Source organism: Sabethes cyaneus, chromosome 2 (assembly GCF_943734655.1).
Source record: "Sabethes cyaneus chromosome 2, idSabCyanKW18_F2, whole genome shotgun sequence".
Taxonomy (NCBI): domain Eukaryota; kingdom Metazoa; phylum Arthropoda; class Insecta; order Diptera; family Culicidae; genus Sabethes; species Sabethes cyaneus.
In genome coordinates, this window is record NC_071354.1 from 175039015 (window position 1) to 175066999 (window position 27985).

The 27985-nt window shown below is 35.4% G+C and overlaps 2 protein-coding genes across 5 annotated transcripts in view; both read right to left on the minus strand.

The window, feature by feature from the left end:
* LOC128738130 (potassium voltage-gated channel subfamily KQT member 1) overlaps window positions 1–27985 on the minus strand; it is a 371495-nt gene that overhangs the window by 310706 nt on the left and 32804 nt on the right. The window lies entirely within an intron of this gene.
* On the minus strand, window positions 21947–23702 carry LOC128738132 (leucine-rich repeat-containing protein 40-like). The gene is made up of 2 exons (XM_053833008.1): window positions 23599–23702; window positions 21947–23542 (listed from the first exon to the last, which is right to left on the minus strand). The coding sequence occupies exons 1-2, from the start codon at window positions 23628–23630 to the stop codon at window positions 22069–22071; spliced, it is 1506 nt and encodes a 501-aa protein (XP_053688983.1). The 5' UTR covers window positions 23631–23702; the 3' UTR covers window positions 21947–22068.

The following is a 27985-nucleotide window of genomic DNA, read 5'->3' on the forward strand; positions in this document are numbered from 1 at the left end:
TCATTTTGCTTATTTTGGGAATTAAATTTCTGCCCGTGTACCGAGAACGAAGCGACTAAACAAAAGCGTCAGTGAAGGTTTTCTAGGGAAATCTGGCTCTTATGTTTGAAAGAAAAAATGGAAAATTCAATTCAAATTCATGCAGTTTTATTTCTCTATTCCATCGATGCAGTTCCTGACGTCACACGTTGGAACCCATTGATGACCGACGAACAGAAGTAGAGGAGACGAACGTACCGGAAGGGATGACCGTGACGACTGACAGATGGCTGGAGGCTCGCTCGGGGCGTTGTCCGGATTCTTACGACGCACCGTACAGTGCCAATTGTGGACGGAGTAGTTAACCGCAACGTCCACGTGCTGAATATGCCATAAGTTTGGTTGAGTGGTATGTGGTTTCCGGATATTTCACTAAAATTGACACTACGAAGCACTGGACTTTGTTGCCAAACGACGCTGGTATTACTTGACACTCAGCTAACTATTATACCGGGATCTTCTCGAGGTTCACGAAGAAGAAACTCCGGGGTACTCGAGGGTTCCACAACGTGTGGTACAGCGAGCTGGTGTTTAAGCTGCACCGTTACAATTTTCCGATGTATCTTATCAAGATCATCAGAAGCTATCTGTCAAGCAGAGTGTTCCGGGTATCTCTGAATAGTATCTGTTCGCAAACAAAAGTCAGAAAGATTCAGCTGTTTGTGTAAAAAGGCACTCAGATCATAGAGAAAATTAGAGTGATTAGAATTCAACAATACAGTATCCCCCCGCTAATCCGACACCCAATAATCCGACGACTCAATAGTCCGGATCTCGCTACTCCGGAAAATTCCGAATTAAAACGTATTGTACTTGACTTCTTTCAATCGAACACTACCTTCGTTTGGCGTCTCCGTTAAAGTCAGAATGGCACTCTTTCTAACTAAATGGAAATGGCACATGGTGCTGCTTCTAATTACGTTCACTTTAGCCATGGCTATAATATTTTCATTGCTACTCTCAATAGACTGATGTGCTTGCGCTTATTTCGACACTAACTAAGAATTTCAAAGTATTTTGTTGACGAAATTGAGCATCACCGAGTATAAAACATAGTTATTGCGTACTTTTGACAGATATTTTCAAAAAATTCCGGAGTTGTTTACGTATGGATGTAAACAAAACCACATTTCAAACTCACACTGACGTCAGTTTGACTGTCGGATTATCGAGTCAAAATTCGCTAATCCGGCTATAAATTTGTCGGATTAGCGGGGCGGTACTGTAATGGCACTGAGTGGTAGAACCCATACTATCCGATGCCTTCGGGCTTTTGAGGATGCTAAGTGCACGAAAGATCTGCGAAATGTTGCGAACCATATTCTGCAGGAATTGATAGCGATTGAATATTCCGAAACATGATCACTGAATGTCGCATCGCGTATTTGCTCATCGTGTCGTCGACGTGTCCACAGATAATTTTAAGCGGTTTCTATCTCTTCAAACGTCGTCCAACAGAGTGTTGCCGAAAGCTTACCGACACTTACTGAGATATTACCAGAGGTATCAAGTTTTGAAAGTCTTACAACGGTACCATCAGTGATACCGATTCAATCAATAGAAACGCTGGCGGTCAACATCGAAATATTCCACCCAGGCATCGCAGGATTCAAGAAAGCCGTGAAGTCAATCAAGCCACAAGCCTTGCGAAGAGGAATGGATTTGACACATTCCGCGGGCCGGTATACCAACCAGACATTTTATAAAAGTTGCTTTTAGCATTGTTGAATATTTTTTTCATGATTGGGCAATGTTTGAACCTTTCAAAACTGCCTTAATTGGTATTCTAGCATTTTCGGAAGTTATATAAAACGTGTATCGAAAATAAATGAAATTTACAAGAAATAAATGATTTTTCGTGATATTTTTAAAAATACTGCTACAGTGCGCTAAAACATTTCATAATATCATTTGTTTTCGACCAATTTACAAAGGAATATATGCTGAATCCATTCCAAAAATAGTTTGGATGTAATTTTGCAGTTATTTTGTATTTCAAGTGGATGAAATGGGGCCATTTTTTTGCGTTGTAACGTCACGAAAAAGGTGTACTTTTTCGCTTTCGCAGAAAAGTACAAATTCGAACAATCTAATAATCCGTATTCTCTTTGTACTCAAAAATACCTTTAAAACGGTGCCTAAAGAATGATGATAAGTTAAGTAGAACCTAAGTTACAACTAATTGAAGCTCGCGTTGTAACGTCACGGCGGGCAGCCGGACGGATTCAAAACAAGTGAGACATAAGTAATAGCATCGAAACCTTAAGACATAGCATTATAGTTGCTTCAAGAAAGTTTCTTCATTTAAAAAGCACTTTCTAGTGGTGAAAAAATATTCGGACATTAGGGTGTCCTCAAGCAGATACAAAAAATATTTTCTCTATTTTAATTCAGAAATGATTGCTGTCTACAGAAAGTTTGTAGAAAAATTAATTTCAAGAAACTTCGTTGAATACTGAAGATTTATATTTCTTACATGAAAAAAGTTATAGAGCAAAACTCTTAGGGACACCCTTAAAAAGAATTTTTTTTCGATCTAGTTCTCCAATAACGCTTCGTACGCCTTTTAGATGTTCTAAGAAATTGGTAATCGAGTTAAATTGCACATTTTCGTCGAAGAAAGTAGAAATCTATCTTTTTTCCTTAAGGAGCTATCCCTTGTTTCTTTTATTTATACATGTTCACCTACGGTTGCCTTCATAATATTTTTTTTTAGATTTTCCACAGTCTTCTACCCTAAGTTGTACATGGTGGAATACAGCATAAATTAACTCAAAAAAAAACAAGTGAGATTAGCTGCTCATAGCTGCTCTCCCTCTTAAAGAGTACATATAAAAATAAAAAAGCCAGTGATAGTTTCTAAAGGGAAAAAGATAGTGCTCTACTATTTTCGACAAAAATGTGCAATTTAATTAGATTACCAATTTCTTAGAACATTTGTAAGCCATACGAAGGGTTATTAAAGAGCTAGATCGAAAAAAATTTTTTAAGGGTGTCCCTAAGAGTTTGGCTCTATAACTTTTTTTATGTAAGAAATATAAATCTTAAGTATCCAACAAAGTTTCTTAAAATTAGTTTTTCTACAAATTTTCTGTAGACAGCAACCATTTCTGACTTAAAATAGAGAAAATATTTTTTGTATCTGCTTGAGGACACCCTAATGTCCGAATATTTTTTCACCACTAGAAAGTGCTTTTTAAATGAAGAAACTTTTCTGAAGCAATTATTATGCTATGTCTTAAGGTTTCGTTGCTATTACTTATGTCTCACTTTCTTAGCATCCCTCCCACAGCGCGACGTAATTTGTGAACAACCCCACAGTTACGTAGGCGAAATAGTGAAAGACAAATTAACAACACATTTTTGGATTATCCCTTATGTACAGAGGGCGGCAACATCGATAATTAACGAATATTAAATGAACAGATTTTTCGTGACGTTACAACGGAGCTACGACCCTCTCTGTGCAAAGCAGAGCGTTGTAACGTCACGAAAAGTAAAAGCTGTTTAAAAATTAACTTCACTAACTATCGGAATTCTGAAAACGGCAAGTTGTTCAGTATTCATCTCTTATCAAATCATAGAAGAAAATCTTTAGATAAAATTTGAAAGAGAGCAGAATTTTAATGTTTTTTAACAGAAGAACCAAAAGACGTATTTCTGGCGCGTTGTAACGTCACGCTACATATTTGCTTTCCAAAACAATCTGGGCAAAGCAAATGCTATTAATTTGTTCACTTTTAATAGGAAATTTTATGCTCTTTCCAAATATATAATAATATTTGGGGGTTTCTCAACGATTTTCCCAGCTAAAACTTAAATACTGTGCAAAGAAAAGTCAAAACGTTGTAACGTCACGGCGGAATGTGTCATTTGAATACTGCTGTAATGCTCCGATTACAACTTGGTTTGATCCATGGAATTCGCCAGCTTGGATAAAAGATTGGGGTACACAACTTCCTAAGCGTTGCTTCATATGATCCTCCCTTACCCTCATCTTCCGCTCTTTCCCCTTCACGACTGATCTCAATCTGTTACGTATCAATACGGAATACGAAACCGTGAACACAAATATGAGCATAGAAGTAATTTAAAATTAACTAAACCCATTATGTGCCACCTTGAATCACACCAGAATTTAATGACAAGCACAATGAAAGTCATGGACCTAGAAATTTAATGATCAGATCCCAATAAATACCTTAAACCTCCGGGAAGGCCAGTTTTCTGATTTATTAATCAGACGATAACCAAAAATACCGTATATGTACGGCATCCATAATGAGGGTTTACCACAACAATGGATACCATCTTTTTTCTCTATAAATGACTTTAAATAAGTTCAAGATAATTCAGGGCGAGATAAACGCAGAATGACAATTGCCGGCGACCTGCAAGTAGCCTGTCTTACCCAGTTCGAAGGGTGCCGGTCTTACCCCCACAGCACATGTTTTTTTAAGAAGGCGGTTTTCATACATTTACTACTCTAATTTATTTTTTACTGAAATCTTACTGATGACAAACAATGCGAGTAAGAATATGTAGAATCATGAAAGTTAGTTTGAAACTTCTTCTTAGAATTAAAGCTTAAAAACTACTCGCGAAAAGTTACATCGAGCTGCGCATCGGTGGCACTCGCGTTTGTTTTGTTTGCTATTTTGACATTTGACGATTCATGATAACTTCGAACTGTTTTAAAATATTTGAAATAATGAATACAAACATGTTCAGTGTTTACTAACCCAATTAATTAATGCTGTCTAGTAAAACTCTAGGGGTGCCGGTCTTACCCGCACTACCCCTATCAGTAACTAATATAAGCTAGTCGTCTACTAAAAATCAACTTTATTGGTTAATGGACAAACGAGAAATCGCGGTGGGCGTACAACACCACCCACCGCCTATTTCATGATTTATTACTAAAAAGGCTTATGGAATTGATACGACATCTCAAGTACACCGTGGATTAATTCTCATATTCGTAGGCTTTTCAAAAGCAGATCGGAAGCTTATGAATATTGGAAGGAAGACAAGGGCAATGAGGCAAAATGCAACAATTTTGCACGGCTGAGAAACAAAACCAATCGTGAAATTAAGTCTGCGAAACAGGATTTTTTTGCATCTCAACTTGATATAAACCTCCCGTCAAAGAAATTGTGGAATAACATAAAAAGACTTGGTTCAAAACGTACTGCAGTTATAGCCGATTGCGCAAATGTTACGGCAGCTAGTTTAAACGCTTTTTACCTTTGTTATACAATATAACAAAGGTTTAGGAATTGGTCGAAAAACACGAAGTTGATCTAAGGCCCGGAGGGCCGAGTCACATATACCAATCGATAGGGTTCGACGAATTGAGCAATGTTTGTGTGTGTGTGTGTGTGTGTGTGTGTGTGTGTGTGTGTGTGTGTGTGTATGTGTGTGTGTGCGCTGCATATTTTCTATCGCCTATTTCTCGGAGATGGCTGAACCGATTTGTCTGCTATTACTTTTGTTTGAAAGGTATTATAGTGGAGAATATTGCTGTGCTATCTGTTTCGTGGTCCGACTTTTCGTTTAAAAGTTATAAGCAAGAATGTGAAAACTACGTGACACGATTTTCTCCGGAACCACACAATCAATTTCAACGATCTTAGTACCAAATGAAAGCTCTTACTATTGCTAAACATTGTGCCAAGTTTTATTGAAAACAAACAAGTGGTTTAAAAGTTAGCCTTAAAAAACCAGTTTTGACAAGGTTCAAATGATCGCCTGTTTCTCAGAGATGGCCAAACCGATTTATGCGCTATTAGTTTAATTTGGCAGGTAATATAGCCGGATAGATCACTATTGAATGGTTTTTTGATTGGACGTTTAATTTGAAAGTTATGAGTAATCGTATACACCACACCAAAATTAACAATTATTTATAATGATTTTAACCAAGATAATTTACTTAATTTCAATTATTTTTATATCAAACGAGAGGTTTTGACACTACGAATATATATACAAAATTTCATAAGAATTGGTTTTACCGGTCAAAAGATATTAACCCTCGAACACTCGCGCCAACTTTTGTAACACAGTTACTCGCGCGCACAATAGCCCAAACCAAAGAAAACGTGCGTATTAGACTTTTGACTAGGAAAACTTGGTTTAAAGTTTATCAAACCTTTGGGAGAGTTTCTTGAAATTGAATGCTCTATCGTCTGATAGAATTTAAATTTTGATTAATCCCCCTAAAAGTGAAATAAAAAACCTGATTTAATCCACCTAGTGGTGAAAGGAACCTTTGTTATACGGTCTTACTTGCTATTAGATAGAAATCGACAAGTCCTCGGAAAATAAATCATCTATTGGTTAAGATTGCGTAGTGCGTTTGTTTACATAAAATTTTTGGAAACTGAATAAGTTTACAAACTTTGAACGAAATAGAAGTACCGTAAAACGGGAAAACATTGATCAGTTCAGGAAAGTTGGCAGCAGTGGTTTATTTCACTTATTTATGCGAATAGTCCATTTGATCAATGTTACCCCGGTGATCAATGTTATCCCGTTTTACGGCACTTATAAATTTTGATAGTACCTTTTCTTATGAAATTGCTGAGTAAGTTGTTACTAATTTGAGTAAGTGCAAGCAAAAGCAAGTTGTAAGAGGAAATATTATTCTTTAACATATACATTGCGTAGTAAAGGTCTAGTTTATGGGTTTTTGAACTATGCATAATTTCCTGCCATGCCATTCTATCTGATTCACAATAATAAAGTTTTCTTGAATAAATTTCATCAATTTTTATTAACCTTCGGTTACTCACGCTGTTGTATTTTGAACAACATGTGTAGGTTTTTGAACGCCATAGTGTTATAAAGTTACAAATCGTTGTTTATCTAACGTATATTTTTCAATAAACTTGTTATGAGCAAAATGTCATAATTATTCAATGCATTAATACGTTAAATTGTTGGGAAAATAGATCAGCATAAACCGACATTACAGAAACGAAGCTAGCAGCATTAAGGTGTACCACAATTGGCCCCAACTGGAAGTTTCTCTCGTTTCTTCATATGGAAAAATCGTGTCTGTATGCAACAAAACTATCAGCAAATGTGAAATGTATAAAATGTATCCATCTGTCGGTAGTCGAGTAATTCGGGGTCAAAATCAGGGTATCTTTTATGATCAAAGTTCTACAGTTCCTAAACAAGCAAACATAGAGGGATACTATGTTCAGCAAAGTTGTGTATTTTTACTGTTTGCACAGCTTTGTAATACACAAAAAAATCATACAACAATTACAAAAAGAGCTAAAATAGACAAACTGATTTTACAAATGCATATACAATAAATAAGATTTCTCTAACTTCGCTGAAGAGATAAAAGGTTACCGTCTTCAGCAAAATTTCTTGTAATAATATGCTCTAAAACTTTGCAGAACATATCAATGTGTTATATTGAAACCGAAGAAAAATATTTTTTTTATTTCACTTTTAGGGGGATTAATCAAACTTAAACCAAGTTTTCCTAGTCAAAAGTCTAGTAAGCACGTTTTCTTTGGTTTGGGCTATTGTGCGCGCGAGTAACCGTGTTACAAAAGTTGGCGCGAGTGTTCGAGGGTTAATATCTTTTGACCGGTAAAACCAATTCTTATGAAATTTTGTATATATATTCGTAGTGTCAAAACCTCTTTTTTGATATAAAAATAATTGAAATTAGGTGAATTATCTTGGTTAAAATCATTATAAATAATTGTTAATTTTGGTGTGGTGTAAACGATTGCTCATAACTTTCAAATTAAACGCCCAATCAAAAAACCATTCAATAGTGATCTCTTCGGCTATATTACCTGCCAAATGAAACTAATAGCGCACAAATCGGTTTGGCCATCTCTGAGAAACAGGCGATCATTTGAACCTTGTCAAAACTGGTTTTTTAAGGCTAACTTTTAAACCACTTGTTTGTTTTCAATAAAACTTGGCACAATATTTAGCAATAGTAAGAGCGTTCATTTGGTACTAAGATCGTTGAAATTGATTGTGTGGTTCCGGAGAAAATCGTGTCACGTAGTTTTCACATTTTTGCTTATAACTTTTAAACGAAAAGTCGGACCACGAAACAAATAGCGTAGCAATATTCTCCATTATAATACCTTTCAAACAAAAGTAATAGCAGACAAATCGGTTCAGCCATCTCCGAGAAATAGGCGATAGAAAATAAGCAGCGCACACACACACATACACACACACACACAGACATTGATCAATTCGTCGAACCCTATCGATTGGTATATGTGACTCGGCCCTCCGGGCCTTAGATCAACTTTGTGTTTTTCGACCAATTCCTAAACCTTTGTTATATAGTATAACAAAGGTAAAAATTATGTTTCTTCAGTTTCAATATAACACATTGATATGCTCTGCAAAGTTTTAGAGCATATCATTACAAGAAATTTTGCTGAAGACAGTAATCTTCTATCTCTTCAGCGAAGTTAGAGAAATTTTATTTATGGTATATGCATTTGTAAAATCAGTTTATCTATTTTAGCTCTTTTTGTAATTGTTATATGACTTTTTTGTGTATTACAAAGCTGTGCACACAGTAAAAATACACAACTTTGCTGAACATAGTATCCCTCTACTTTGAACTTTGATCATAAAAGACTCTGATTTTGACCCCGAATTACTCGACTACCAACAGATGGATACATTTTATACATTTTACATTTGCTGATAGTTTTGCTGCATACAGACACCATTTTTCCATATGAAGAAACGAGAGAAAATTTCAGTTGGGGCCAATTGCAGTACACCTTAATGCTGCTAGCTTCGTTTCTGTAATGTCGATTTATGCTGATCTATTTTCCCAACAATTTAACGTATTAATGCATTGAATAATTATGACATTTTTCTCATAACTAGTTTATTGAAAAATATACGTTAGATAAACAACGATTTGTAACTTTATAACACTATGGCGTTCAAAAACCTACACGTGTTGTATAAAATACAACAGCGTGAGTAACCGAAGGTTAATAAAAATTGATGAAATTTATTCAAGAAAACTTTATTATTGTGAATCAGATAGAATGGCATGACAGGAAATTATGCATAGTTCAAAAACTCATAAACTAGACCTTTACTACGCAATGTATATGTTAAAGAATATTATTTCTTCTTACAACTTACTTTTACTTGCATTTACCCACATTAGTAACAACTTACTCAGCAATTTCATAAGAAAAGGTACTATCAAAATTTATAAGTGCCGTAAAACGGGCTAACATTGATCACCGGGGTAACATTGATCAAATGGACCATTCGCATAAATAAGTGAAATAAACCACTACTGCTAACTTTCCTGAACTGATCAATGTTTCCCCGTTTTACAGTACTTCTATTTCGTTCAAAGTTTGTAAACTTATTCAGTTTCCAAAAATTTTATGTAAACAAACGCACCACGCAATCTTAACCAATAGATGATTTATTTTCCGAGGACTTGTCGATTTCTATCTAATAGCAAGTAAGACCGTATAACAAAGGCTCCTTTCACCACTAGGTGGATTAAATCAGGTTTTTTTGTCTCTAATCACGCTTCGCATTCTTTCGCAGAAACAGTTTCGGATAACGATTCAATAGCTCGTTTCTCATTCCGTTCTGTAACATTAGACGAGATTCTTAAAGAAATTTCTTCAGCTTCATGCAATTCTGTTGGCAATGATGAAATTCCACTCAGAATTTTAAAAATGTCTTTCTCAATTATAGCTCCTTACATAGCTGACCTTTTCAATTGGAAAAATTGATAATCCCGCTAGCGAGACAGATTACAGGCCTATTAGCATACTTCCAGCGCTTTCAAAAATCTTTGAAAAGATTCTCTCAAATTAGCTGAATGAATATTTGATTAAGCACGAAATACTTGTCGTAAAAACTGTAGCACCACAACAGCTCTTATAAAAATCGATAGCGATATTCGGTGTGCTTTGGATAAAAAAATGAAAACTGTACTAGTATTACTTGATTTCAGTAAAGCATTTGATTCTATAGATCATCTGTTGCTCTGCAAAAAACTTAAACGCTACTTTATGCTGCACGATTCTGCAGTTAGGTTAATATTGAGTTACCTATCTAATCGATTACCATATGCTGAATTCAATGGTCTTAAGTCTGACGTTTTATGTGTTGGATGCGGTAAACCACAAGGATCAATTTTAGGTCCTTTACTTTTCTCAATATTTATAAACGACTTACCTAATCAAATAAATTATTGTCAGTCACACTTGTATGCCGATGACTGGCAAATATATTTATCGGGAAAACTGAGTGAACTATCGAATACTGTCAACAAGGCTAATCTTGACATTCAAAACATAATTGAATGGAGCAATGTGAATGATCTCAAACTAAATGCACGTAAGACTCAAGCAATCTTTTCTAGAGCAAGACACATGGATGTACATGAAACTCCTCTTGTCAAACTGGGTAGTGAAAACGTAAATTACTCCGATATCGTAAAAAATCTTGGCATTTTCATGGACAGTAATCTGAATTAGAAGGCTCAAACTAATGCGGTCTGCCAAAAAGTTCAGTATGCAAAACACTGTACTTCACAGCATGTGAGATTGAAACTTGTACGATCACTAATAATTCCACATGGAGATGAACTTTTCGCTCAGTCAACAGACGAACACTTTCGTAAGTTACAACTTGCTATCAATTCTCTCAGCAGATTTGTTTACGGATTAAGAAGATTTGACCACATCTAAAGTTCTACATTGATTCTTGATTGTAGCTATATTCCCTGTAATAAATTTTAGAATTTGCAGTATGACATATAAAATACTAAATCACACTCCAGTATACTTAGAAGAATTTTTTACCACAACAACACTTCGTAGAACGCTGAACTTGCTACTTCCTAGGTGTGAAACTAATATTTTGCGAGACTCGTTCAGACATCGCACTATACGACTGTGGAACAGCCTGCCTCACGCAATACAGAGAATAACATCATTTTATAGGTTCAAGAAAGAAACAAAAGTGCATTTTTCTCACTAATCGAGTAGTAATACATACTTTGACAACCATTAGAAGGTTATTTACATTATTATTATGTAAATAAATTATTATTATTATTATTTCCAGCAATGTTATAATGTCAATGTGAAAATAAAAAAAACTTGAAATATTCAAAATATTGCAACTTGATCGCTTTTAATTTGCCCATCATGAAACTTTTAGAAACAGTAGTAGATATTACTACCTTTAATACAACAAAATAAATTTTTTTTAAAAATAACGTTTTTTGGATATTTAACTTTTTAATTTTATTTTCTGTTTTTTGTCAACAAAAAAAAATTTTACAGTGCACATAGGGTGACGGATCCATATTTCGCCACTTTTATCCTAAAAATTTACTTGAAACGAGGTAGATCAAGGTTTTAAAGGTTCATATTTTTGATAACATGTGAACAATATTAATCGGACATTTCTTTTACTGATTCAGTACTCATATTCGTACTGAACTGCGTATTTTGCTCGTTATATTAATTATTTAGATGTATTAGCTGAACCCAAATTTCGCCACCCGGTGGCCAAATTTCGCCAGACTGCAGACCCAAATTTCGCCACTTTAGAAAATCCTGATTTATGCAGACTTAAATGCCAAAATGATAGTTGAATTCTTTATATTCTTAATAAATCCAGTTCGTTAATAGATTTTGCTTCGTTTTTAAGTAATTGTTTATGAAACGTTTTTGAAAAACGATAAAAATAGTCATTCAATAACCGATGCTGCGAAAAACACCAAAATTGTAGAAATATTTTAACATTTTGATATTTGCTTTGTTAGTAGGATCTTGGATTGAGTAAGATTTACCCATAAAGTAGTATAATTTTCTTGATCTTATTTCCCGGTAAATATTACTAATTGCAAGGAAAATTGTCCAATCAATAAGTGCGCAATCGCTCATAAAAGTACTATTTCAGCTTAAATTGTTCCGGTCTCTTCGGCTCACTTATTGCTTGGAATGTAACGAAAAAGTGCGCTGAAGATACCGAGATGATTTGATGTAAATTAGCACTTTCATGAGCGATTGCGTACTTTGGAAGGTAAAATTTTCCTTGCAATCAGCAATATATACGAAAGGAAATTCTGGTGAAATAGCATTTGTATCATATTGGCCTGAGCAAAACGATAGCATTTTATTCAATCCATTAATTTAAAAAGCAATCAACACGCTTTCTTCTGTGTTAACACCATTCATAAATTAAAAAATATTTGTTTTAAGCTAAAGAAAGAAGTTTCGTTGCATTTTGAGACAATTCTGATAACTTGATGATGTGATATTATCTGTCAAATTGTTTTAATTTTCCTTCGAAAAATATTAGCTATTGATGAAAATATCAATATGCTTTCATTTTATATATTGCGAGAAGTATAAAATGTGTTAAGTGATAAGTATAGTATCATTAAATTTTTTGTTACAAACGTTGCCGACGTCAATTACACTTTATTCTACTCCTGACTTGCGCTACCAAGCTTTTCGTCTAATTTTGAAAACGTGCTTTGTAGTGCCGAAAATTCCACAATATTTCACTTGTTGTCTCTTTGGTGATTGAAATAGCAATATATTTCGTGAAGTGAATGGCGCTGAAATTCAACTGATGAAGTCCTAAAACTCTTAATCCACTGTTAATACTTTTTACAGTTAAGAAAACTGTAATATTCAATAAACGCTGGGCGGTGCTACTAGTGTCAACAGGATGCACTAGCCCCGTAAAAGTCTTTCGATAAAGAAGTGTCAAGTCTTAAAGACGTTTATAACCCAAGGCTTTGCTTCAATATTCAATATAGATGATGAACATTTAGTTCACCAATTTTATAGAAAAAATAACGAAATTAGAGACCAGCCAACGAAAAAGGTTTAAAAAAATCAAGTGGCGAAATATGGATCCATGGCTAAAAATGAATACCATATTTCGCCACTTTAATTTTGGTGAATTTTTCAAAATTATCTGAAGTTCAAAGTGAAATTGGTATAAAATTAGTTGAAATATTGTACACAGAATCATGTTAGTCAAGAATAATTAATTAATGAAACAGTTTTATTACATTTTTCCCCAATTATATTTTCGCCGCTCGTTTTGATTTTGTAAAAAAATAGACCCCGTTTATGAGATGGTGTTTTCAAATTCTGAGTACTATCTGATAATTTAGTAAAAAATGAAAAATATGAATGATTTTTGCTGGAACAGTTCCTACAATTTACCAATTCGTTAGATAATTTCTTTCAAGTGTACCAAAAATATGCAAAAAGGCTTTGGATTCATCAAACTGGCGAAATATGGCTCCTGGCGAAATATGGATCCTCTACCCTATTTGTTTAGAAACGCAATTTTATTATCTACAACATGGCTGAAGACACCATTTCGATTAAACCAACCATTTTCCCAATATAAAATATTTAATTCATAAGTACCATTTTTGGTTAGGCTCTTTTGATAAAGCAGTCGAGATCTTAAAAACCCGATTTAATCCACCTAGTGGTGAAAGGAACCTTTGTTATACCATCTTATATGTCATTTGACATAGGCATTTTCAGTTAAAATATTATTTTTGATTTGTATTTGAATTTGTAATTGTCATAAAACTGACAGAGTCAAATTATATACGCATCACTTTGAACTAAATTCTTATATAAACTGTTTCTTAGGCCCAGCCGTTCTCAAGTTATTCAGATGTGAAATCTCAAAATTATCTATTGGAGTCAACACATGCAAAGTATCCGATAACCGTGTAATCGACTTTCACGGATTTGAACCAAATTTTGTCAGATTGTTCATTTTAGGTCAGAAAGCAAAAATCTTAAATTTGGTGCCGATTGATACCTCCATTAGTGATAAGATTAGTGGTAGTACCTCCTTTTAAAAAAAGACCCGTTTTATCAAACCTTTTTATTTTTTACTTACAGATAAACCTGGAAATCTCGACCAACATGTCGAAAGGTCCAATGTGCAAACGAGAGATTCTCTTTGCATTTCTTCTCTCATGCCTATTACGGCGGTATAAATACATTTCAACCCAATTACTCTAAAGTATAAGCTTTCCAATAACACCAGTAACCGTTTCATGCAAAATAGACGCATTCAAGTGCATTTATGCCGCCGTAATAACCGTAAGAGACGAGACGCTTTGCTAGTTATCATCCATATGCATCCTATCGATAAACAATTTTCAGAGTGTATTTTAACCTACTAAATTACTTTATAGAATATAGGAAAGCAATGAAAACATCGTGTACAGAATTTTTAAACAGAACTGATTTTAAAGTGGCTGTTAGCTTCGGGGTACAATGCTAGCCTAACAAGCCAGTCATTGTATGTTCGAATCTCGACTGATCGGTGTCGCTACAGAGTTAATAGGATCTTTTCCCTAGCCCCGTAATTTTCCTGTACTCTAATAACCGGCTGCGAAGTCTGTCGATAAAGAAGGGTCAAGTTCTGAAGGACGTTTACACCCATGGCTTTGCTTTACTTGATTTTAAAGTGGTTTCTTCAAACAAATCATTAAATTTCGCAACCAGTAACAGATAGATAGTTACTATATGCAGCAAAGTTGCTTATTTTAGTGTTCTAGAATTTTTGTGAAGACGCTATTTTTTTGGACGCATGTAAAAAACAAAAATTGGTGTCACCCTTTTAGGTGGATTCACGGTCACCCTAAAAGTGTAAGAAAATGTGCTATATTTTATTAATTAACTGCTGCAAAGAAACATCCGTTGAAAAATTATTTACTATATTATTCTGTTTTAAAGGTTTAGTCCAATTAAAGGTTTGGTCATTAAGGTTTTCTTGAATAAATTTCATCAATCATTTTTAAATATCTTTTGACCAGTAGAAGCAATCCTTATGAAATTTGGTAAATACATTTGCAGTGTTAAGAACTCTCGTTTAATACTAAAACAATTGAAACTAGATAAATTATCTGGGTTAAAATCGCTATAAAGTATTGTAAATTTTAACGTGTAACTTCAATTGCTCATAACTTTCAAACTAAAAGTCCAATCAGAAAACCATTCAATAGTGATCTATCCGGCTATATAACCTTTCAAATGAGACTAATAGTACATAAATCGGCTTGGCCATCTCTGAGAAACAGGCGATAATTATTACCTTGTCAAAACACGTTTTTAAGCATAACTTTTAAACTACTTATTTGTTTTCAATAAAACTTTTCGAAAAATTTTTATAATTTAGCAAGAGCTTTCATTTGGTACTAAGATCATTGAAATCGGTTGTGTGGTTCCGGAGAAAACCGTGTCACGTAGTTTTCACATTTTTGCTTATAACTTTTAAACGAAACATCGGACCACAAAGCAATTCAATAGTGATATACTAGGCAATAATACCTTTCAAATGAGACTAACAACGCATAAATCGGTTCAGCCATATCCGAGAAAGAGGCGATAGAAAATGAGCTGCACACACACACATACACACACACAGACATTGCTCAGTTCGTCGAGCTCTATCGATTGGTATATGTGATTCGGCCCTCCGGGCCTCGGATCAGTTTCGTGTTTTTCGACCAATTTCTAAACCTTTGTTATATACTATAACAAAGGTAAAAACCATTGATACGGTTAATGACATCTTTTTTTTTAAGAAGAATATCCTTGCAAAGTTTCAGCTAAATCAAAAATGACAAATTAAAATCGTTTTGCGAAACTCCGTGGAATCGTTCTATAAATAAATTTCTGGTGGTAAAAACTTGCAAATTATGCAAAATAAAGGCAGATCCATTCCTTTAAATTAGTTTTAGTTATTATAGGAGATTCACCAAGTTAATTTTGTTTTTCTGTACTCGACTATCATGTTGTTCATATTTCTATCGTTCTGCTAAAGCACATATCATTTTGAAATACAGTAATGTTCCGATTTTGTCAGCCCCATGTTGAATGTTTGAGCTGACAAAATCGGGAAATTTTTGTTCGAAAAGTTTTCAAAATTCAAGACCTGAGAGCTTGCAATATCGAAGACTTCTACTAAAAATTTAATTTTAACCCTCAATTTTCAATCGAAATCTCAACGCAATCTAATCAACCGGGCACAGCACACTGGTCTAGAACCTTTTTTGGTGCGCATTAGAATTTTGAGCGGGAAGACTTGGTTTTAGGTTTATGGAATGTTTGGAAGAGCTTTTTAAAATTAAAAGTTCTATCGTCTAGTGGAATTCAAATTTTGATTACTCCTGTTAAAAGTAAAATAAAAAATTTATTTTTTTCAGTTTTAATATAACACATTGATGTGTTCTGCAATATTTTATAGCATATTATTACAAGAAATTTTGCTGAAGACAGTAACCTTCTATCTCTTCAGCAAAGATAGAAAAATCCTATTTCTCTAATATATGAAAAATCGTTAAAATCAGTGTTTCTATTTTTGCTGTTTTTGTAGTGACTATTTCATGTTTTACAAAGTTGTACAAATAGTAAAAATACACAACATTGCTGAATAAAGTATACTTCTATCTTTGCTTGTTTAAGAATTGTAGAAGTTTTAATATAAAAATATTCTAATTTTGACCCCAAATTACGCGCAAAAGAGGAACTATTTCATTCAAAAACTCTCCCCAGAGAATCAGACAAACTGAAAAGTTTTATTAATCATGTTTAAAAGCATAAAAGGTAAACAAAATTTTAGGCTGACAAAATCGGGATAAAAAGCTGATAAAATCGGGGGTAGACAAAATCGGTGATTGACAAAATCGGGAGCTGACAAAATCGAAACATTACTGTAGTCACTCACAACAGAACAATCGGAATATCTCTTTATGGATTACACCTGAGACACTGCGTAGACATGTGTTTTCGCATACACTGTGAAATCTTTCGTTATTTCATCAAATTGCCTAATTTATCCATAATCCATAACCAGTAGGGTAGATCTACCAGTCATAGTGGGTGTACCAGTAATGGTGGAAACTCGAATCATTTCATAATTTTGGCGGATTTTAGAATAATTTCATGAGAATTTCAGTCTTCTAATTTTATTTTTTTTTATTCTATATTTGAGAGGTTTCAGCCTGCGGCTGGTTCGCCTCTTTTTTTTCAATTGTTAAATATATATTTGTTAACAGTCATCTAAGCTACATGTAGTTAAAATTTAGGATGTTGGTACAGAAATTACAAAATCATTTTGAACAGACCAATGAGGTGCAATTGGCTAAGAAGTTCGTAACAATTCATAGCAATTTAATAAGCCTACGCTGCACAGTGGTCCCATACGTATCAAAACACACGTTTTTTTAATTGCGCCGAAATGGTTGATTATACTGGTTAAGTATGTTCAGAGAAATTTCTCAGTGTTAAAAGCTCTTTCATATGGCATGAGCGATTCTTTGATTAATTCCCTTGAAAGTAAGATAGAAAATTTAGTTTTTGAACAGTAAGAGATACAGCAAAACAATGTTCTACAAAATTTTTGAGAACATTATTATAAAGAGCTTTGCCAAAGAAAGTAATCTTCTAGCTATTATAGTTTTAGAGATAAGGAACAATTTTTGTGGAGACTTTTCGAAAATCAGTTTTTTGATCATAATTCTTTCTGCAGTATCTATACACATTTGACATGTTCAGCAAAAATTTTTAAACAGTCAAATTACATACTATTCTGGAATATAGTAATTTGCTATCGTGAATATTTGAGGAGAAAATTAAAGTTTTCGTTTAAAAATCATACAATTTTCAATAGCAATAACTCCTAAGCACCTCCTAAGCACAGAATGCTGCGTCAATGCGTCCGTCAGCGCTATTCTGACAGTTTTCTCATGGGTTTACTGTCAAATTGACGCTGCCGGATGCGTTGACGCAGCATTCTGTTTGGGCCTTAACGCTACTGAATACCTAGAAAGTTCTGGTCTTCGAGAAGTTTATACAACTGACAGTTAAGATGGTATAGAAAATAGTTATAGTAAAATAGTAAATTAGTAAAATAGCGTATATGCGTATACGTCATATATCATAATATGAGTAAACAAAAATATCACTTTCTTCAGGAAAATTGTTGAAGTAATAGAAACCTTGCAGATAGTATACACAATAGTATAGAATTGTCTCACTACGTGGCGACAGCGTACATGTAATATACTTGTGTGGGTTGTATCTTGCGCTGCTGACTCTCTTGAATGTTGCGGTCTTCGGAAATGTTGTTCAGGTGACTTTCAGTTTTAAAATGATTTAGAAAATAGTTCAAATTTTTTTCAACGGTCGGCGGTATAAATTAGCGTATCAACTTTTTTTAGTTGCTTTAAGTCATGATCTTAGTAATCCCCCTTCAGTGGCCCCACGTCGGAAGGACAAAAACTTCATAAAATATTTGTAAGGGCCTAACTTCAGAACGGCTGGGCCTAAGAAAAATGTTTACATGATATAATTTGTTGAACATTATGCGTAGAATTTGATTTAGTTTTAGTTTTAGAAAAAAAAGTAAAATTTGGATATTTTTGAAAAATTTGTCAGACTAAAAAAAGAGCTGAAAGAGTGTACATCAATAGCTCTTCGCCAGATTTTAGAACATAGTTTAAGCTATCTTTAATAAAAATGAGACAAATCTGAGGGGACATGTTTTGAGTTAATTCACGGTTAATGATTTTTATTTTGATTTTATAAAGTTTTTTCTTTCATTGTATTTTTTTCCGAAAATTTACTTAATTTCCAACAACTCGTCAACGGAAACGTCATTTTTAATAAAAAAAAGTAGTTTTCGAGATATATTTTGAAAAAAAAAAACATTTATAAATACGCCCTTTTGAAAAGTTACTCTTGACCTAAACAATTATTCTTCATGGAAAGTGATTGGTTGCGGGGCAAAGTTTCATTCCAATTAAAAATATTCGAGATCAACCGTTTTGTTAGTAGAGCTGGAATTGCTCATACACCCCTTTCCTTCCAAGTGAAAACCAAGTTTATTTAGCTGGTTTTTTTTTCATATTGCTAAAAACTTCATCAAACGGTAAAATTTTGACGTGAATTTTCTAGCATGCATAAAACCATACTCAAAGTATCGTTTCCTACCATTATCTCGATTTTTTCAATTTTGACACTTACACCCCTTTTCTTCTAACCCCCTCAATTTATTATTTACTCGGTTGAATTTAATAGTGTAGTGTAAAAACCGTGTTACCCCGATCAAGTAAGTGTGAAAAATAATCAATGAAAATGTGTAATTCAATCAGCATGGATTATTTGTAGAGATTCAGAAAGATTTTCAAAATTCGTTTTTGCATGAAATTTAAGTACTGCAGATCGTGATGTACAAATTTCGAAGTGCTTAAACCCGTGGACAAAACGCACCAAATTGTGACAGCCAGGCGTTAAACGCAGCACGCGGAATTACAAATAACTTCGTGTTGAGAGTATGCAACTCGCATTGTACCAGCGCCTACAACTAGGCTAAAATGGCGGCAGCGTTTGCTCAATGCGTTGCAACGGTTGGGATATAATGGGTTCATATGTCAACATTATTGGCAATAACAACCCAGCAAACCACAAATCGTATAATAATGTGTGAAAATCATCTTAAATATCGCTAAACAAACTTGAAATCGTACATAAAGCACAATAAAGCGCACCCTAGTTTACATTTATTCGTACAAAATGATAGTGACTGATTCGCATACGATTTTCGTCACAGAATTGTATAGCGTTATGAAACTAATCATGTTGAGTCGGATTTCATCGTATACAAATACTTATGAATGTGAATTGTTTTCATATAATTTGCAGTACGTATATCGCCTCCAAAACAGTACGCATATGCTGGTTTCGTGCATCGAATGCGATTTTTCTAGATATATATCGGTACATATATCATATTTCTTACTTTGTTATACGCACGAAAATGTTTGCTGGGAATTATTCATTTATTTTTCTCCAACTGATGTGTGATGAATTATTGTATGTTAAACAGTGTACAATTATGTTTAATCAAATATATAATATTTACAATATAGTTCACTCTTCTACAATCCTGAAGACACTACTACTACCGCCATAGCGGCATAAAGGTTACCAATGTACACCGAAAATTCGACACGTCTATCGGAAACAACTCAACTTTCAGTATAGAGTTTAGCCAATTCTAGATAGAATTAACAAAACGGTGAAAGTCGCAAATGTAAACAAAACAGGAGAGGGACCAGCTTAAGAAAAAACCAAATCATTATGGCGTCAATAAACAGATAACCGACGCCTTTGTTTACATTTTGGACTACTTTCTTTTTCATTTATATCGAATATAGCGTGTGTGTTGCACGTTTTACAGGTATAACGGCTCTTCTAATTGAGTTATGCTGCTGTTTAAACAACAAACATGTCGTTTTAACACAAGAAGCTCTGCTGGGATACAATCGTTTGTTATGTAAACAAAGGAACCAGTATGGTATGGATAGTAACACAATTAATTTTTATACCTGACGGTACAACTCGAAGAATAACGGTACAATCTCGAAGAATGACGTCATAGCGTTAAAAGTAGCATATTCTGTCTACAGCACCTTTTTTCACGTATTGGTTGCACGCTTAAAACTTTTTATTACAAAAAGCTTTTAGTCGCCTTTTTGTCCGCAAGAGGGTGCTACTTTTGCGTCTCTTCGGATATATATGGGATTTTTCGAAAGTGAACTATATTGTTAATATAATATATTTGGTTTAATACAAATTCTAAATCCTATACAATACATAATACTGCAACATCTATACCTAAAAAAACGATTTTCTGTCTGTCTGTGGATGTTCCTTATAGAACTACTAAACTACTACCGAAAACTACTGCCTACGGGGCAGCCCCCCGTAGAGATCACCTCTATCTAGGTTTATTTATTTTCACCCCTGCGAAATGGTACTTTCTACGAAAAGATTTTCCGTGAGATGGTACATCCCGCGTAAGGATTTTCGCGAAATGGTATTCTACGAAACTATATTCCGCGTTATGTTCAACCGAGAATTGGTGTTCCGCAAAATGGTATTCGGCAAAATGGTTTATAATGATGACGAATATTTTATCAGGCTAAGCAATTGGGGAAGTTGTTTTCTACTTTACTGTGAGGAAAATTTGTATATTAAAACACCCATGAACTCCCCCGAAACTTGCAAAACTCAAGATTGTGAGAAATGCCATCCGAGATTCACGATTTATGTACAACACAGTTTAATTTGTGGCAATACGAAGTTTGTCGGGTAATAATATAGGAAGCGTTTGGTACCGGAGGTCCATGCTTTCTTTCTTCCCCTTAATTTCAAGGAGTTAAATGGAATTAGGTTTCAAGGACTTTTTTAAAAAAAGGTCGTAGATTTTATATTTTTCAATATTTTACCAAATTTAGGACTTTCCACGAATATCTTTTCTAGTTTCATGATTCATATAGATCGTAAGAATTTTGAAATTAGAAAAGATTTACGAGAAAGTGAATCGGGAAGCTTGATGAAAAAATATAGAAGAAACAAAAACGACATTTAAGTGGTCATTGCGATGCTAAAAATGATGTAGACCTTTGAGACGTTAAGCCAGAATAATAAAAATCAGTTCAGTGGTTCAAAAGTTATGCATTTTTAAAGGAAGAAAGGTTGACTAAAATTACAATTTTTGTAACCACCTTCACTCAAGCAGCGGCACCCTACAGGCAAGATAATAGACTTCAACCAGCTAAATGTGGTCCACATTTTAAGTAAAAATTCAGTGGTTTTTCAATCGGCTCACTACAGATGCTGGAGTTTTAATATTCAAACACAACTCTAACACCAATTTAAATTCTCTTTGGTCGAAATTACTCAAAACAATCTCAATGCACACAAAATAAGATTCGGAAGTTTCGGATTTATGTTCTCTTAAAACATCATAATGAATTCAAATGGTTTAGTATTATGTAAAAACGGAAAATAGATTGAGTTCATGTTATATATTATCCTGTGAGTAAATAATCCAGTTTTAAAAGTGTTTTTTAATCCTAAGATGAAAATATATTGGTCATATTGGCTGTTTGCTGGTTTGAGGCTAACCGAGCTTGTTATTCAGGACGGCGATTCTATTATTATAATCGATGACGGTTTTGTTACGTTTATCGATCGCAGCATGCAATTGATCAATTTTTCTGCTTATCGTTTGCTTCTCATCATCTAGTTTTGTGATTTCTTCCAATTTATTTTGGTTTTCAGTTTCTTCCTCCCTAATGCGTGCTTTCAGTTCGGTATTTGTGTCTTCGTATTTTGCGAAGATGCTGTTTAGTTTTTCGACGAAATTATTCGCTCCACTCAGATCCCTATTCTGATATTCGCTGTCGATTAGGGTTTTTAAACTGTATAGTTGATTGCCATATTTATTTATTTCTGCTTGCAAGAATTCCGAGTGTTGCGAAGTTCGAGTCACCAGACTTCTTTGCTGAACCAGTTTTTTTTTCAAATTATCTTGCTCAGATTTTACCAATGAGCTAGACTCCCTAAGTATGGAACTGGCGATTGTGTACACTAGTTCGTCGTCCCCATCGCAGGCTCCACGTTGGACTTCACTGCACTGCACGTTGGCGTTCGGCTGCTTCTTAGAATCTTGGAGAGCACGGAACTTGTTCTGACGATATGTAATAAGCCGAGCAGCCATCGGTGCCTCTAGTTTTGAGCAGCATAGTCCGTTGACATTTACCGATGACGGGCAATATTTTTGGTCTCTTTCATAGCTGAAACGGGTTCCATTCAAGAGTTTTTCCAAATTTTGGCAGTGCCAGTCATTTCCAAACAATTGCATCTCTTTCATCGATGGATTGGTTTTTCCCGAGAAGAAGACAATCTTATTATTTTGTAGCAGAAGTGTTTTTAAATTAACGGCAGCTTTAAAGTTCACGTCCACTTCCACTAACCAATTGTTTGACAAATCTATATGTTTGAGCTTTGGAAGATTAGGCGCTCCAGATATAGTGTTGATATAATTGTTAGCCAAATTCAGATATTCCAACGATTTTAGTGTTGTTAGAGTTTGAAAATCAAGTGACCTGATTTGGTTACACGATAAATCCAGATCAGTTAGCAATTTCATTGATCGGAAATTATCCAAATTTTCAAACTTATTCATCGATAGCACTAGTTTGGATAACCGATTTCCAGAAGGCACTGTTATTAAGTACAATTTATTTCGTACAGCCAAAAATTGCTCCACGGAAGGTGGAACAGTTACAAAGGATAAGTTATTGTAGGTAACATCAATTGATTTCAATTGTGAATTGTGAATATTGGTTAGCACATCTTCTTCCAGTAAATTATATGATAAGTTTAAAGATTGTAGATTATTCAGTTGCATGAGGATATTAGCGTCGAAGTTTTGCAACAAATTTCCGTGCAGATCAAGATCTCGAACACTCCGGGTTTTAGTTAACTCATTAGCAATTGCTGCCATATCCTGTCCTAACAAACGGCATCTATTATCACTTTTACAGTTGATCACTACGTTGTTTGAAACGACTATCCCGACAACCAGAAAACTAAAACAATCCTCAGTATTAGCTGTAAGGCGCAGTAAAATGTCAGTGAAAATTACCAGCAAACTATCAGCAAAAGTGATCGGTCCATCGTACTGGCAGGGAAGTGCACTTCCTAACAAAACGTCTTTCCGTGCTGAGATTCACACTCGAAATGCTGAACGTCGGGCACTTACGGTGCGGTTACGATTATGCAGGGAATTCCCCAAGAGATAACATGACGTTCGGGGTTATCAATTACTCCGAGAGTAAATTATAGCAAACCGGTACAGGCAGTGCAAAATTCGAATGATGATTGTTGGCGTCTCGAGAGACTGACCGCGAGAGGAACACAATCTCGTTGAGAAATGTTTTCCGAAGATCAGTGTCAACGTGTAGGTTCAAAACGGTTAGTTCATTCACGCGATACTTATCAGGATTCACTGCTGGTTTTACTTGATGGATTATTACTATTTTAGCTTCAGGGAATTCACATATGATTAAGAAGAGGGATTGAAGCAAATATATTTTGCAAGTTATTGCACAATTATAACATTTAATAATCAGAATAATCTGTGAATTTCAGAAAGAATACTAGTTGATCTTTGTTATCCCGACTGCAAACGTTATGTTTCATTGAAGTTTGTGTATTATAAGAATAGTTGCCATGGTTTAATAAAGTGTTAATCGATTAATGCTGATGCTCTAAGTATTGTAGGTGAGCCTATTTTATATGGATTGCAAATGCGACTTGCTAGTGCTACTTTTGTTAGTGGCAAATTCGGGGAATGCCAAACTGGAAATCTCAAATTCGCACTAATTTTTCCGTTCTACTGCACAATGCGCATAGGGAAGGTTACAGAGGCTATAGATTACAGAGGCGCCGAGACACTCAAAACCCGCTAAATTTTGAAACAAAACGGAGAGTACCATCATAAATAAAACTAACTCTCCGCTTTCGTTCAGAATTTAGCGGTTTTTGAGTATCTCAGCGCCTCTGTGATCTATAGTCTCTGTAGGTTAGCCTCTGCGTGTGTTAGCCGCGTTTCTCGGCGCTGACACGCTGACAGACGAACAACGTCACGTGCAGTACCTTGCAAGTCGTAAGGGCCGGCAAAAACCAGTTAGATTTAAACTTCTCGCTCAGTGGTAATCTGCAATACATGTAGGAAGAGGTACAATATGTGTCGATAACCCAAACCAAACGCGTCGCTATCTTGATAAGTGGATTTTGCAGTCTCCTTTTGTCCAGCGCCTCTATGGTTCAAAGGTACAAGTACCAGCGAACCACATGCCCTGGCGGGTGTTGTGGGTTCGAATCCGGTTATAATCTCAGATTATAGCTTGGTTCGACTCATGCACCTTCCAGCATTGGACAAAAGGTAAGAGTCAAAATGACTACTTGTCAAGCGTAGCTACCAATATCCCCCCCCCCCCGTCCTTTCCTTTCCGCTCTTCCCCTCCTTCACCAAAAAAATTTCATTTCTTTCCCCTACCGTCCCTTCATCAATTGTAGAACCATCGTTTCAAAAAAAAAGAACTTTAAATTTAAAAATACCCTAATTTTGACCCCAAATTACGGGCCAAAAAGGTATCATTTCATTCAAAAACTCTCCCCAGGGAATCAGAATAGCTTCAAGCAATCTGAAAAGTTTTATTAATCATGTTTAAAAGCATAAAAGTCAAACAAAATTTATAGGCTGGCAAAATCGGGATAAAAAACTGATAAAATCGGGGGCAGACAAAATCGAAACATTACTGTACTCACTCACAACAGAACAATCGCAATATCTTTTTATGGATTACACCTGAGACACTGCGTAGACATGTGTTTTCGCATACACTGTGAAATCTTTCATTATTTCATCAAAATGCCTAATTTATCCTTAACATTCCATAACAGTGTACAATTATGTTTAATGCAAATTCTAAGTCCTATACAATGCATAATACTGCAACATTTTAAATAAAAAATTTGAAATAAATGATACACTGCAAACTAAATGTATCTTGTAACTGTTCGGTCCCGCTATGCAATTTGCCAGTGTATTCTACGTTCTACCCGTTATTTGTATTTTGAAGTTTTTTACATTTATGTCCAAAATATGCCTAGTTAACGCCGTTTTCGTAATGTGTCATCGAGTATGGTAGTACATATATCAATTCGATAAAGTATTTATTATGAAATTTGCATACTAACTAGTGGTAAAAGCTTAAGAGAAAACCGTGATTTCTTACATGAGGAACAAAATAGCAGAAAATCCGTCGATTTTAACGGGGACGGGACACGAGGCATACAGACGTTAGGCATACGGACGCAAGGCATAGTACGCTAGGCATACAGACGTCAGGCATAATGGATATGAGGCATACTGGATGAAAGGCATACTGCCAAAAGGCATAATGGACGCAAGGCCGAATGGTCGCAAGGCCGAATGGACACGAGGCCGAATAGACATTAGACAACCTACACAACAATGAGAACCGAAGTGGCTAGTCGGCTTACTAGCCATATGCTGCAAACGCTTTTAAGATGATGCAGGGCGAACCGGTTCGCTTTCCTAGGACTATTGGCCTTAGCTAATTTTTCCTAGTCCTCGCATCGACGACAAAGCCGACTTCTGTTTTTTCAAGCTAAAGACACAGTTGTGTTCTGCTGACACAAGGTGCGTCACCTGGCTTTGCATTTCATTTCGAAGTTTTATACAGCGTGATAGATCCAATTCAAATCTTGGCCCAACGCAAATTTCATTTTCTGTGATTTTTTTGATAACGGGGGTTTTGCGGAGGGTTTTATCACACTAGCCCGAATACCACATGGCCGAAGGGCACTTACCTAAATATGACAGTAGCCCAAATGTCCGCCCACTAATCCGAATGTATGACAATTTTTCCAATAGACCGCTAAAAACCTTTGAGGCGTATTCGCTAATTCAATTGAATTAGAGTGACAAAAGTAAGCTCGGTTAACCGTATTATGAGTTATACTTGTCAAAAGATATGAAACTGTTTTACCATGTTAGTATCGCACGTTTCCTAGATGATTCAGGGCGAGCCGGCCGCAGGCAACGGCGAGTGTTCGCCGGTGACCCGCCGTTGGAAGCGCCGGCCACTGTGGGGGGGCAGCCCCCCCTCAGAAATCACATCTGTCTAGGTCTATTCGTTTTCCTAGGTCTACCGACCTCTAGTTAGTTTTCCCTAGTCCTCGCATCGATTTGACTTTTGGGAAATTTAAAGCGGCGAAGCCGCTTTTTGCGACTATCAAACTGAAAAAGCGGTGATCTTTTGATTGAGCATTTATAAATTAGGTTAAGCGGGTCTAGTTTTCAAATAAAGTTTACATAACAATTAATAACATTAGTTAAATCACTATTGTTGTGTGTCTTTTTCTTGAGTATTCTTGGGATTCAATAAAACCGAAAGCAAGCCTGGGTGCTACACTATGTTTCAAAACTTAACCTTAACCGTTTTTATACAACAGACTTCACAGCCATCAGCTAAAAGTTAATAATGGCGTTTCTAATAATAACAGTCACGAAATCAGATATAGGTATTTTTATAAAAAAAAGTAAATTTTTGACTTAATGACTTAATTTTCCGTTTTTCTTAGTATTCCCCACACTAATTAAATCAATATTAGTATCATAGCAGCAACAAACAAAGAAGGTAAAATCTAGAAGCTATCGGCGCGTCTTTTCATTAAACATGGAGTCTTCGATTAATCCAGGGAACGTCTAATCGGCACCGAACTTAGGGTTTTTTCTTGCTGACCTGAAACGAACAATCTGACAAAATTTGGCTCATATGCGAGAAGGTCGATTACAAGTTTGTACTTTTTCTCGGCCACTTGACGTGGAACGAACCATTTCTTTTGGTTGGTATTCGAATTCGTATTGGTATTCGATGAAATTATTGCATCTAAATGCGCAATTGTATAACTCAGGCGAGGCCACATGAGGTTATGATCCTTGGTTGGTGCGTTCTCAATAGCTCCTCTTACCTGTATATTAACTCTATAAAATTTGGATATTAGAACATTAACACCCTACCCCACCCTCGAAACTGGAAAATGGCACCTTTGATTGTTTTCGGTGTTTTAAGTGACACTGTGTTTTATTAAAGAAGTCATTCTGTGTTTTGTTTTCGTAAACAAACGGTTGGCATATTACATTGAACCAATCGGTAACTGAATCAATTTTGGGTTAACCGCCTGGCACGTCGTATGCTATATGCTTTACTCTTGCTCTGCACATCTTTAGGCCATCGTATCTGTTCTGCCTCGTGTCCATTCGGCCACGTGTCCATTCGGCCTCGCGTCCATTCGGCCTCGTGTCCATTCGGCCTCGTGTCCATTCGGCCTCGTGTCCATTCGGCCTCGCATCCATTCGGCCTCGTGTCTATTCGGCCTTGCGTCTATTCGGCCTCGCGTCTATGCGGCCTCGTGTCCATTCGGCCTCACGTCTATAT

Bases quoted from the DNA above. Each gene is read 5' to 3' on its own strand.
- LOC128738132 (XM_053833008.1), bottom strand. From the start codon at position 23,630: ATGGACCGATCACTTTTGCTGATAGTTTGCTG. The intron at 23,543-23,598 runs GTAATTTTCACT...GGATTGTTTTAG, and splicing joins CTTTTGCTGATAGTTTGCTG to TTTTCTGGTTGTCGGGATAG.